Genomic DNA, 13,132 nt, shown 5'->3' on the forward strand with positions numbered 1-13,132 from the left:
ATTGATAACGCGCACCCAGAACTTAATAGTTATCATGAATTTGTATAGATACGAATATATATTTGCATACATGTCGAACGTGTATAGAGGCCGCGCATCTTTATACACACACACATATACATATATTCGTTCGTCTGAACATTTTTGTGCAGCTAACGCACGCGTTATTGATGGGAAAATGCGGTCATTAAAAATTTAAATGGCAAAAGAATCAGGACTTGAATTCATTTTGCAATAAGTAATATATTAGAAAATTTTACTGTACAGATAACAGTTTCAATCATTAAATCAATAAATTACGAATTAATATACATGTAAATACATAATATAATAATGCTTTATATAGATATGTATGTAAAGAACAATAAAAAGTACTAAATACCAGAATATACAAAATAATTTTACAATAGCAATACAAATATAATATTTACTAAAGACTGCATTTTCGAGCATAAAAAAGTCTGCCATAAATGAAAAGCATACCAGAAAAGAAAGAATTTGCCATAAGTTTTAGTATTCTACTTAAAGTTACAAGAGATGATTATTTCTCACAATTACGAAAAGCTTGGTGAAATCAATGATATGTGAATACAGTGGTTAGTATAGGCCTAGATTTAATGCTGTAAGCAAGGAAGGATATATTATCTATATTGTGAGGTGACGAATTATTCTAGTTAATCTGCATTATGCTTAAGTTGTATATAATAAATATAACATTACCGCCATGGTGAGCTTGATGCAATTTTGGTGTATAAGGAACATTTTAACATAGCAAACTGATGACCAATACTTACAAGGATGGTGATAAAGTGCATAACCACAAGATATATATTACTTTAAGTTAAATACTATGATATTCTAGTTAATAGATTTATTTCAAAATTTTGATAGAAAGTCGCTAGCATTAAACCTTTACCCACAAAAACCAGTAGGCTGAGCAATGAAAGTATAAAACATGTCATAAAAAGGCAATAGTTCAACATTATATTTACATACCACTCTGCATAGACACCATAAGTTCTTTTTTCCTTTGATGTAGTTTCCAAAGTGGCATTCCTAATTCCAGTCACACCAAATAAAAACATAATGTTACACAGTACTCCTATGCACAGAATATGATCCAGTTTAATTGCAATTAAATCTACCTTTAATAATTAGCCTGTGATCAATAATTTAGTACTTGAATGAAATATTTAAGACTAAATAAACTTAGATATAAATATGTATAGACTTAGCTAACCAAGATAATATGTTGAGATGAATTCATGGAAATATCTATGAAAGTTATCATAAAATAACAGTGTGATCACGTGAGAAATGCATTTTTATGAATGTTGCACTCAAACCATAGACATATGGAAATTAAGATTTTCAGCTGAATGAAATATCTGTCAAAAGTTTAGAATATCGTATACTCCTTTTAGCATGAAGTACTCATTTTAATATGAATTCATATTAAATTTCATTTCTAATATGACCATAAAATAAAATTAAAAATTCAACACAATAAAGCATTTAAAACAACTTCATGCTAATAAAGCTTCCTTCTTGTACTTATTTCTCTTTTAAAAATATTTCCCACACCTATCTTTATCATTAGCCTTGCACGATTTTATGCTTCTGAAATCTGCCAGTAGATAATCTATTTATACTAAATTGCTTTAAAGGTTTCAAAAAAAACAAGTGGATAAAATAAGTTTTCCCTTCTGCAGATATTCATTCATTATTTGCCCACTGGTTTAAAGAGGCATGCCTCATATAGAAAAATACCCCACATATCACCTGTCCTCACAAAATTCTTCACTAAATGAAATTTAAGGGATCGAGATGGTGCGGGGGCTAACGTACTGGCTTCCCACCCTGAGGGCGCGGGTTCAAATCCCGGCGGTGTTGAATATTTTTCAGAGGTATCTCGATCCCTACTTGAGGTGCTTTGTGGAGGGCACTTTGAGTGAGTACGCCGTCCGTCGAATGGGACGTTAAACTGCGGACCCCTTGGCGCCTTTCGTAAAGAGCAGGCTAATGCCAACGCCGGGTTTCTCTCCACCCTTCATCCTTTCCTGTCCATCCCCTATGGCGCAAATGACCTTAGCTGTCGGTCGCCTCCCCTTAAAACTACTACTATGAAATTTAAAATCAAAGCAGCAATTACAATATGCAGTCAAATCATAGTGTTCATTTTGAAGTTAAATAAATTCTTATAGCCAATAATAAGAAACTTAGCTCCAATGATGTTATTTTGGTCAGCCGGTGACCATCAATGAGGAGAGGTGAGGGCTTGGCAGAGAGAAGACTAGAGAGGTACTGTAGCACTGTCAAGCTTTTACCTATAATGTTCATTGAATACTTGAAGATGGAAATTCTATTTATTCACATATATCTACATCAATTTCAAATCTGTGTGTATAATATTATTTATTTCTTTATTTTATCATACCAGGAAAAAACTATTATTCCTTATTTTTAAATTTTAGGTGCAATTAACTCTCGCTCATATAGAGCTAATTTACTTGTAGTATCAACATGTTTTTGTGTTTCTTGACTACAGTCATGCAGGAAAGTTTGATGCAATGATCGTGCCTGACACACCAGCATTGAGATGTTCCGCAATTGGGGAGGGGGGGGGGGGGGTAAACCAGGCTGCAGCTCATCATAAACATTTTTCCTCTCAGAATTAATATTCCAAGCCTTACAGATGATTCATCAATAACCAAATCATCATAAACTGCTGGTGAATTTCTTCGGGTGAACTTTTTTAGCAATAAGGAAGTGGATAACAGAATTTTGTGCACTTGAGATTGCCAATTTTCATTGAATTTAAAATTAGCTCAATGATGACAAAACCCACCATATAAATGTAAAAATTACCATTAGTCATGTGAATGAAGGAGGCAATTTTCTTTTGAATAGAATATGTTGATCTTTGTGGTATCTCTGAGCAATCAGGCATTACTATTTAGTTGACCCCATTGGAAACAACCACTGTGGATGCAATATTAGTGGCTTTCTCTTACTGAGCTATTTTACATCTATATCATACTGCATTACAATGCATCTTAGGAATTACTGATACTAAGATTGTCAATATCTGTTGTGCTCATTATATCAGGATTCCACTGCACTAATTTTAAATCTTAAAGACAAGGTTAAATTGGATGGATGTATGTTTGCATATCCATCAAATGTAAGAAGAATGATGGTTAACAAATATACATATCAACCTCCTGATATTTTCACACTTATTTACATGACTAAATGATGAGAGGAATAAAAAATTTTTCAGTTAATGCTTTGGACTTTCTATCAGGATCTGAAAACTTTTGCCACTTGTCGATATGATGCAATGCACTATTCAAACAAAAATATCGATAGATGTTTGGACAATGAATAGAGCAGCTAATACATGTTGGCAGATGTTCCGTACGCTCCATAGACAAATTAAAAGAGTTTGAAATTGAAATTTTAGGTAAATATAGGAGTAGAGAGATTTCTCATAGATATTTCCTTAACATTCATTCATCATCATAAATTATTTTCGGAAAAAATAAAAATTAGTACAACATAATTAAATATTTTAAAATTCCTCAAAATCACATTCTCTTTTTAGTTTAATATATTTTTAATATAATGTTTACCACCACTTGATAAATGTGTCCCTGATTTCTCCCATGCTGTCAATGAAGATGGGGGTGTGGGTTTAATGTTCCCTTCTTTCATCAGAGGGAACCATGGGCCTGCTCACACAGCACAAAGCACAGCGCACAGAAGGATTATTCTCATTAAATTTGCTCTATTATATCATTAATTCCAAGAAAGGCAATCATCAAAGTTAGACGGATATCCTCATTTTACTGGATTTAATACAATGCATATTATGAATTTTTTGAAGAAATAAATAGCTCTGAAAATCAATTATTGTTCAAAGTGAGTAAAATTTAATCTGATAAGTTAAAAATAGGGACTTCATGTCGTCATTCATGCAACTACCAAAGTGTTCCTAAATTGTAATGCTGTCATTTGAGATTTTGACTTATGATCCACTCAGGGAACAGTCTTCAGATTTACTAGTTGAGAGGAGTTTGAGAGTGTCTCCCCCTCTAATCATGTTTTAATTTTATTCCTTCATATTTTGATATTTTAATCATAAGTAGCCAAGAAAGATCTAAAGACAAATTTAAGAGTGTGGACAAAAGAATTATTTGTAGAATCTCATGTATGATTCCATTTCCTCTGGACCAAATGTGAAACCTGTCCATATCTCTCATCTAATCTTTGCTCATGAGACATCTAGAAATGTCCAACTTATGGCTCAAGGTCATTCTTTTAGGAGAAGCATATACTTTCCATGACAACTTCAATATTTGTTATTCCAAACATAAATTTGAGCAACTTTATTCTCATTTTCATTAAATATTACATCATAAAAAAATACCAGAAGTTTATTCCGGAATATCTCGGCAATGGAATTAGATGCAGCTTATGATATGATCATTTCATGTAACAACATATTGCTTTGATTTCTAAATTTAAATATGAAATTTTCATTATTTGAGGAACAATCTCTGCTCTGTTGTTTTGACAGGAAACCAACCAATTTCCACAAATAATATTAACCACATCCCAATTAACTAGGCATTTCATCCAAAAATTATTTGTGATATAAGGAGCAAAGTAAAGTGAACACACACATAGGTAATTGACATGATGGTTATATTTTAGGAGGGTAAATAAAGTTTTGCCTACCCTCCAGCTTCTCCATGCGGATGCAATTACAGTTTGACTGTGCTTCATCAAGAGGAACTGCCTTCTTCTCCTCCACCCCCTCCACACTTTCTGCAACAATGTTGCCAAGTCTTCTAGGCGCTCTTTCCGGAATTCCTCCAATTCAAAGACCTAAAATTGAGACCAGCAGGAATTAATGTCCATTTAGGACATTGTCTAAAAATGCTTTTATGTCATTAATTCTAAATTGCACAGCCTTGTCACTTAGTACATAATTATGTACTGCAGAAGGGATTTTCCACATAAATATAAGGGAATGCTTACCATCTGTGATTGTAAACCTTACAAAAACTGCAGAGACTTTCATTTCTGGGGAATTCAAGATAAAATGAAAAGTACCTCTGTTGTATAAATGCATCTCAAGGAAAGATGCATGTTTCCCCCTTTGGGAAATATCTGATATTTTTGATGTTGACAGGCTTAAATTTGGGGTAATCTATAATCACTGAAGTAAATAACACAACATATCTTTCCATCAATCTGATATTTTTACTATTTTCACATTGATCCTTGGAAACAATCCCTCTCAGGCTTGAATTCTTAAGGATGTCATGAGACCCATTTTTTAATTCTCTTCAAACTGCACTAGGAACTTAAATTCATTCAGGAGATTTTTGAGACTGCGAGAAACTTATTAAATTTCAGCAAATCACCATTGTTCTCTATTTAATGAGGCAATTTGAGCTTCTCAGTATCATTCATGCACTGATAAAAGAATGACTATTTTAGGAGGAACAACATTTTTTTTAACAAGAACCAGTAAAAAAAAGCCAATTGTATTGAAGCCATAAAAGAAATTACAATGGGCTAGTTGAAACCTCTGCAAAATTATTCATTAGAAATAGCACAAAATATTTAGCAAAAACTGGGTATATTTCACTGTATTTTTGTACATTACCAATTAGCAAGCTTAAAACTTTACCATGAAAACCATTGGGTCATAAAAATACATAAATGAATGGCTTAGGGAGAATATTAACCAGTGAAATTTGGTGCCAACTAAAGCTAAATACTTACTAAAATGGCACAGGTTACCTAAAATTTGGTAAAATTTTCCTGAACGATTTTTAATCAGAGTGTAGATGATATTTTGTGTATTACATTAGAACATTTCTGCGGCAATCGACTCTTAACAGGGCCTGAAAGTTTTTTACATAATACATCATGCAAAATAATTTCAAAATTGGCCATCATAGTATTTGGAAAAAAAAGTATTTCAGAGCCAAATTGGTTAATGAGTGATGCATAAAAAAACCACAGTTATCAATCAACCTGAAGGTTGGTTTGATGGATGAGGATAGAGTAAAAACTGTGACATATAATATGTGGATATCTATGAACCACTTTGATTTCCGTAGATTGTGGCTTAAGGAATGATGAAATATAAGACATTATTATTTATGACTCAAAAGAGCTGCAGGAGTGCTGCAAGTGAAACTGAACAGGAACTCACGGTCCGAGGACATCTGATGAACAGTTTCGTGCGACCAAAAGCAAACTCAGATGCTGATATTGGCAGAGTCCTTAACAAGTATGAAACCCCTTCAGCAGCCGCACCACGCCAGCATGGCCACGTGTGAATGGACAACATCTTGTAACGCTGAAGGAAGGACTCGTAAGTCTCACGATAACAGAAGCCCCACCTTCGAATTCTTGCAGTTTCAACCAACCTGTGCAAGCAAATTCAGAATTGTTGAAAAGAGTACTCAAATAGGACTACATTATAAATTAAGAAATAGGAAATGAAAGCAAACTATTTTCAAACACTTATCAGATAATTTATATCAAGCAATGAGAGAGAGACCTACAGAGCTACATATAAAAAAAAAACATTTGAGTTATAAATTAATGGTGTAACACTTTATTTCAAATAAGCTTAATTAGTTCAATATCAAATATTTTTAATTAATTAGCTGTGTGCAGTGAAATTAAAAATTTCAGATGGAAAAATTTTTTTCTGCTTTTCATTAAATGCATATTCTTCATTTTTCTAAATAATTCTGTGAGCAGAACTATTTCACCTCACACCTTATCATCTAGTTGTAAACACATTAATAAGAACTGGATGAGAAAGTGAAATATATATTTGTATAGCTGAATAAGGTGGCAGTTTCAGTTTCTGTTCCTCATAAACTCACTCCCTTCCCCTTGGTTGGTGCCTATATTCATAACTCACCCTAAATACCTAACCTGGTGAAGTACTAAAGCCATCTCAAATATCCGGGGCTGCTTCAATTCATTTGGTTTAATACACCTAATGTAATGAGGATTTTTAGATTGAAGGTTTTTTATAAGTGCCCCCATCGACACCTTAAATTGAGTTCCAGCAGTAGCAGGCCTCTTAAATGTAGTGCGCTTTGGATTTCCTGAGGTAACAAAAGAAGAGAACATTGAGACAAATTTCATAGCATCTAAGAATTCCTAGCCAATATGAAACCCATTATATTGTGATAGCAAAAGTATTCACACTTATTGATTGATGGGAAGCATCATTTTCATTTTCAAAGGATTGCTAAATATGAGAAAACCAATATCAAAATGGATAAATAATAATTATATTCCACAAAAATATGATTATGTTTACATTTTATTAGAATGTTCAAAATAGAGCTTCAACTGAAGACAATACTCTGTACAAAATTTTTTACAATTACTTTTCTAGGGAAAGTTTACCTTCAGGGAACAATACTTTGAGCAATGGATGTTCACACCTGTACATGGCAAGGGAAATGTCTCTGTGGATCATGTCATTATTCTTATCCACAAATCCTGATACATTGTATGTCACAGTCCCAGCATAGTGCTTCAATCTGTTTGGGAGAAATATCATTATTTGGAGGAAATGAAATGAATTAATTCACAGTTTTACATTCAACTTACATCCAAATTGAAAACAAAACATTTACTCACTCATAACTGTTTAAGTAAAACCTTTCATTTCCCACCTTAAAACATTTACAGCATGTTAACTGAACAAATGGACTAGGGATAAGCATTAATCCATGTTATGCAAAAAGTATGTATCATTAAAATAAAAATGTAATATGAAATTAGTAACTGCATAAAGTATTAAAAATTCTTTGCAGTGGTGAAACATAGAAAAATAGAAAACTATTACGTACTTCTTCAGGATGTTTATGAAATCATAGAAGAGAAACAAGTAGGTACTCATTTTGTCATGCCCAACATTCAAGCATTCAATATTACATATATATATATATATATATATATATATATATATATATATATATATATATATATATATATATATATATATATATATATATATATACATATATATATATACACACACACACACACACCCTTTTCTGCAAAATTTCCACATTTACATTAGCAATAAAGTTATTATAAATGTGTAGTAAGTAAGTAAGTAAATGTTAATACAAAAAAATTTAACAGAGGAGGTGAGTATGATGCATGCCATATCTGTAGGGGGGAGATCTGTCACCAAGACCCATATTGACCATGACAATGGAGACTTGGCACATTAGGGTGAATATAATTTGATAAGTGAGGTTAATCACAACTCAGCTGTCCATTTGTGATTAGTGTGATACTAATCCAAGAGCCCATCACGAATTATCCAAGGCTGGTATCTTACTGATACCATAATTCCCTACTATAATAATAATTCCCAACGATAATAATAGATATTAAGTTATAAGCCAGATAACTGTTGCCTACAATGAAATTCTAAGAAGTTAACTGGCCCTATAAGTCAAACATATACTTTCCCTCAAATTCATTCAAAACATTGAGTATTACAAACATTCTGTTCAATCTTCACCACCCCAAAGATTTCTGGTGACTTGAATTAGAGTCATCACAGTGGCTATGACAGGGATCAGCTAATGAAACGGCCAAAGACCTTGACCATTGCTATGCTTCAAATGTTCCGTTTTATTTTCCACTTCATCAACAAAATCAACAATTAAATCTCAGGGAGCGGATATTAAAAAGGATTCATGGGGGTGGAATGATGAGAATACTAAGTTGGTTGGAGAACACTTAAATGAAACCTTCAACCATACAGAAAATGGGATTTAGGCAGAATATGAAGAATTGCCACCCAAAATTACAAGAGAAGGGCCTAAATAGCAACTCTGTCAAGAAAAAAATCCATTTCCCTGCTTCTGTATAAATATTTGGATTCTGTATAAAATATTGCATTGCCACGATTGCCAAACACTGCTGCTGCCTGGATACACCCCTGGGTGCGTGCCTGCAGCAGTGGTGCTTGATTTCATTTCCCTCGAAGATTCTTGATGTATTCAAAAATCAGCCGGAAATTGATTGTTTATGATTAATAGATAATGTTTGGTAGGGACTGTGATCAACTATAGGTAACTTTAATGTGCCAACAATAGAGATTTATAACATTCATGCAAGACAAATTTTGCAAAAAGAGAAATCAATTGATTGGTGGCAAAGTGACGCTTCAGTTTTTGCTGTAAATTGGAAAATCAATTTTGATAGCATTCAATCAGGGTATTACTTTTAATATCCTTCACCTGCAGTGTGTTGCAAATACTTTGAGTTGTTTGCATCAGTTGAAATGATTGAACGATCTAAGAATGTATATAGTGGTTTTAGCACCTTATTCAGCAAAATTTAAAAATATGCGACCCTCAGTTTGAACAAAGAGATCACAACCAATGGATGCATGCAAGAGTTTCTCACCTGAAGCAATTATATGGCAAAGTGCTTCTATTTTCACTTTTAACAAAATTTCTGTGATGCTGAGGTGCAGCTTCAAAGTGGGTGTGGCCAGCATAAGCATGTGCAATTCGAGCAAGGAAAGCCTCATCTAATGATGGGAAGACAACTTGGGTGCCAGTTTCCAAGCATTCAGCACCTCTTAAACATTCTTCATCCAGGATTGATAAAATACCATGATTGTTCTAGACAATTAAGAAAAATACCACATTTAAGAAGTGCACAAAATTTCTACAAACACAACTACATATTCAACTTAAAATATGATTACATATTTATAATTTGCTGGAATAGTTTTAAGAAATTGCCAGCAAGTATTGTTGTTAAGATATAAGAAAATATGAGAACTATTTCCCCACATTAGGAATCCTATGATTCCAAAGCCATGTTGATAGATTGTTTACAAGATATATTTATAAAAAAATATTATATGCATTTTATATTTTATTCAGTTTTAAAAAATTAACTGAAGCCACTGAAATTTCAGATTTTTAAAATGATACATATTTCTTATCACCAAGTAAAGGGTAAGCTTTAACCCAACTGTTCTTCAGTGATATATTTCCAATTTCTAATTGCCATGATAAAACAACATTGAAGCCTTGGTCCTGGCATTAGAAGTTAATTTATAATGACAAGAAATGGAACATTTTTATCCCATCGATTCTCAGAATTGAATGACTAGATAGATGACAGAGTGTTCTGCCATGGAGGACATGGGATTCTCAATGCACAATAATGATAGTTAAGAAAGAATCAGCATAAATAGAAAATCAAATGCAAATGTTGATTATATTTCAAATAGGGCAGTTTCATTACTATTGCCCATACTCATCAGCAAAATATTTCACCTCATATTGTCTCTGGAGAGATTTCAATGGCCTACACTGCAATCCCTCAACAAATAACATTTCAATTTGGCTAAAATGAAAGTCCTTTTTTGTAGCATTTCATCTACTGGTTAAGTATGTGATTACATATTGTTGTACTGTTGTAAAACGGTTTATCTCCTGGATGATTTTTAGTGCTAATTACAGAATACTATTAATAAATTAAGTAAATTCACTGAAAACGAGGTGCAATACCATAACTCCAGCACAAGAATGTTATCAATGTTTGCGGCATTTTAATAACTAATTAACATATTCAACCCAGCAAAAATCATGTCCTTTACATTTCATGAATTTAACTATGCACAAATGTTATATGTACTTCATTTCCCTTTTTGAAACGCCTTATATCTAATTTAATGTGTCTTTTGCCGGCCTTGGTGGTGGTGGGGTAACATTCTCGCCTCTCAACCCAGAGGTCGCAGGTTCAATTCCCACATAGGTGGAAGAAGGAACAATGATGTGTCAATCTTGCCCCAATGAAGTCGTTAAATAAATAAATATATCTTGTATTAATTATGTGATTCTCCAACTTCAGGATCCCATTGGCACCAGCTAATGATGTTCAGATATATATGTGTGTGTGTGTGTGTAGGTAACAACTATTGCACTAACTTAAGTAAGAAACATTTGGATTAGATAAATCAACTTCTTCCTTTGTCTATATGGAATGTCATATTGCTGATCCAATCACCCAGGAAAATCACCAATTCTCAGCTTCTCAACAGATAAATGTCATTAAATTTTATAAATGGTGCTGACATCATGGATTTATACTAGTTGGAATGTGCAGTGTTCAATTCTGGCAATAAAAAGTTTTATATTCTGATGATAAAATAATTTTTTTTCATTTGCAATATATTTGTACAAATCCTGAACAACTTAGTGAACACTTACCTGTATTTCCTTATGCTTATCCTAGAGCCTCCTAATTCAAAATCAAGTCTACACCCTGACTTCTGAGCATACTAATGTTAACTTCTGACCATTATGCCCCACCAATTTAGTTAATTGCAACAATGCTACGATGTTGCCCTTCACTTAGTTTCACATACACAGAAGACATCCATTTATCTTGCAATAATTTCATTCACCAACTCTTATTCCATTCCGTGTAAACCACCCACATAACAGGTTCCAATGGTCCAGGCATCAATGGGGTGTACCCTTTTTTTGATGGGCCAGTCTTATGCAACCTCTGCCACCCATCACTGCTTTGATTACATGAGACATGGTTATATTTTCAAATTTGAGGAATGAAAGGTATTCAAAATTGCCACTGTACCATTCCACCAGTCTAGTTTTGAAACACTTTTTTTGGAATGCCATACGCTAAACCAAAGCCTAAACTTATGTACTTATAGTTGACTTGTTTTTAGTAATTGAAAGGATTTTCTCAGGTAAGACATTGATAAATCTTTGAAACATCAACATATTGCATATGAATGTGAAGACAGCGGTACTGCAAGATACATGGTTTGTATAAAAAGTATCAGTAACAATTTTTTCCTGACGAATGCATGAAGTGCTGAATTCAGACGATCAGTTATGATAGTGCATGACTTCAGATCGTATATTGGCATTGATAAGATGACAGTGCACACACTATTATCGCTGAAAATTTGGTGACATGAAAGATCTGCACTGAGCTTGTCCCAAAGGTCTTGACAGAGGACCAAGAGCAGAGTCAAGTGTCTGCTTACGAAGACCTTCTGCAATGGCATTGCTACGGTTCCCCAACCCCCTTATTGTCCCGATTTGGCACCATCAGACTATTTCCTATTCCCTGTGAAAGTGAAATCCTCCGTCAAAGGATGCCACTATGGGAGCCTAAGTGGCGTCAAAGAAGCAAGCCTACACGCGTACCCTGAAGGACCTTCAGGAATCGGTCTATCAGGGAGCTATCGAGTTGTGGTAAGGTCACAGGCAAAAGTGTGCTCACGCTCAAGTTATGCACTTTGAAGAATTTTGAGGCATTACAGTAATATTTGTTACATTAATATTTTCAGAAACTTCTAATAAAAACCATTCATTTTGCCATAATTCATGAGATTTGGCAGTTTGCAGGCAGGTAGGACACAAAACAGCAACAATTGTGACAGGTGCATTAATGAGTTCCAAAATAACTTATTTTTTATTCATTTTATTACGCAACCAGAGTGGGAAGAAGATTCAAACCCACATCAATGACAAAACCCAGTGATTGGCAATATCTTATCAGGAAAATGCAATGGTTGATCTTATTGATGATTCCATTATTATACTCCTACGTAATTACATGCCATCATTTGTAATATTTGACCATTACTTTAAAAATTGCCTATGAAAACCCTTTATTTGATTGAAGTAATGACTCCATAGTGTTTATTTAAACTGATTTTTCTCCATCCTCATCAGTATGTAAAAGCTTATCCATACAAAAGTGAATAATAACAAGCTGCCTTCAAGGAGACAGCCTAATAGCATGGTATCTGAGTAAAATTAAAACACAGAGTTTTAATTAAAACACTGAATTTTAATTTCATGTTCATGAAAATCCAATATTTAAAGAGTTAGCTTAAGAGACTGATATTGACAAATGACTGGATTGGAGATCATTTGCTGTAGCATAATACATTAGGATCAGCCATAAGAGGAACAATAAATCAAATGAATATAATTTTGGGTATGTCATAATCAGGAAAACTTGAAGTTATTTATAATTTAACAAAGCAGTGTTAATT

At 33.4% G+C, this 13,132-nt stretch overlaps 1 protein-coding gene across 1 annotated transcript in view; it reads right to left on the minus strand.

Moving 5' to 3' along the window:
• LOC139691219 (unconventional myosin-Ib-like) overlaps positions 1 to 13,132 on the minus strand; it is a 65,278-nt gene that overhangs the window by 30,952 nt on the left and 21,194 nt on the right. The window contains exons 10-15 of the mRNA XM_071588964.1: positions 9,484 to 9,704; positions 7,456 to 7,592; positions 6,959 to 7,148; positions 6,236 to 6,452; positions 4,744 to 4,893; positions 997 to 1,056 (exon numbers count right to left, since the gene is read on the minus strand). Coding sequence (XP_071445065.1) covers positions 997 to 1,056; positions 4,744 to 4,893; positions 6,236 to 6,452; positions 6,959 to 7,148; positions 7,456 to 7,592; positions 9,484 to 9,704 — 975 coding nt within the window. The remainder of the gene's footprint in view (positions 1 to 996; positions 1,057 to 4,743; positions 4,894 to 6,235; positions 6,453 to 6,958; positions 7,149 to 7,455; positions 7,593 to 9,483; positions 9,705 to 13,132) is intronic.

Source organism: Hetaerina americana, unplaced genomic scaffold (genome assembly GCF_022747635.1).
Source record: "Hetaerina americana unplaced genomic scaffold, ioHetAmer1.1.p SCAF_300, whole genome shotgun sequence".
NCBI lineage: Eukaryota > Metazoa > Arthropoda > Insecta > Odonata > Calopterygidae > Hetaerina > Hetaerina americana.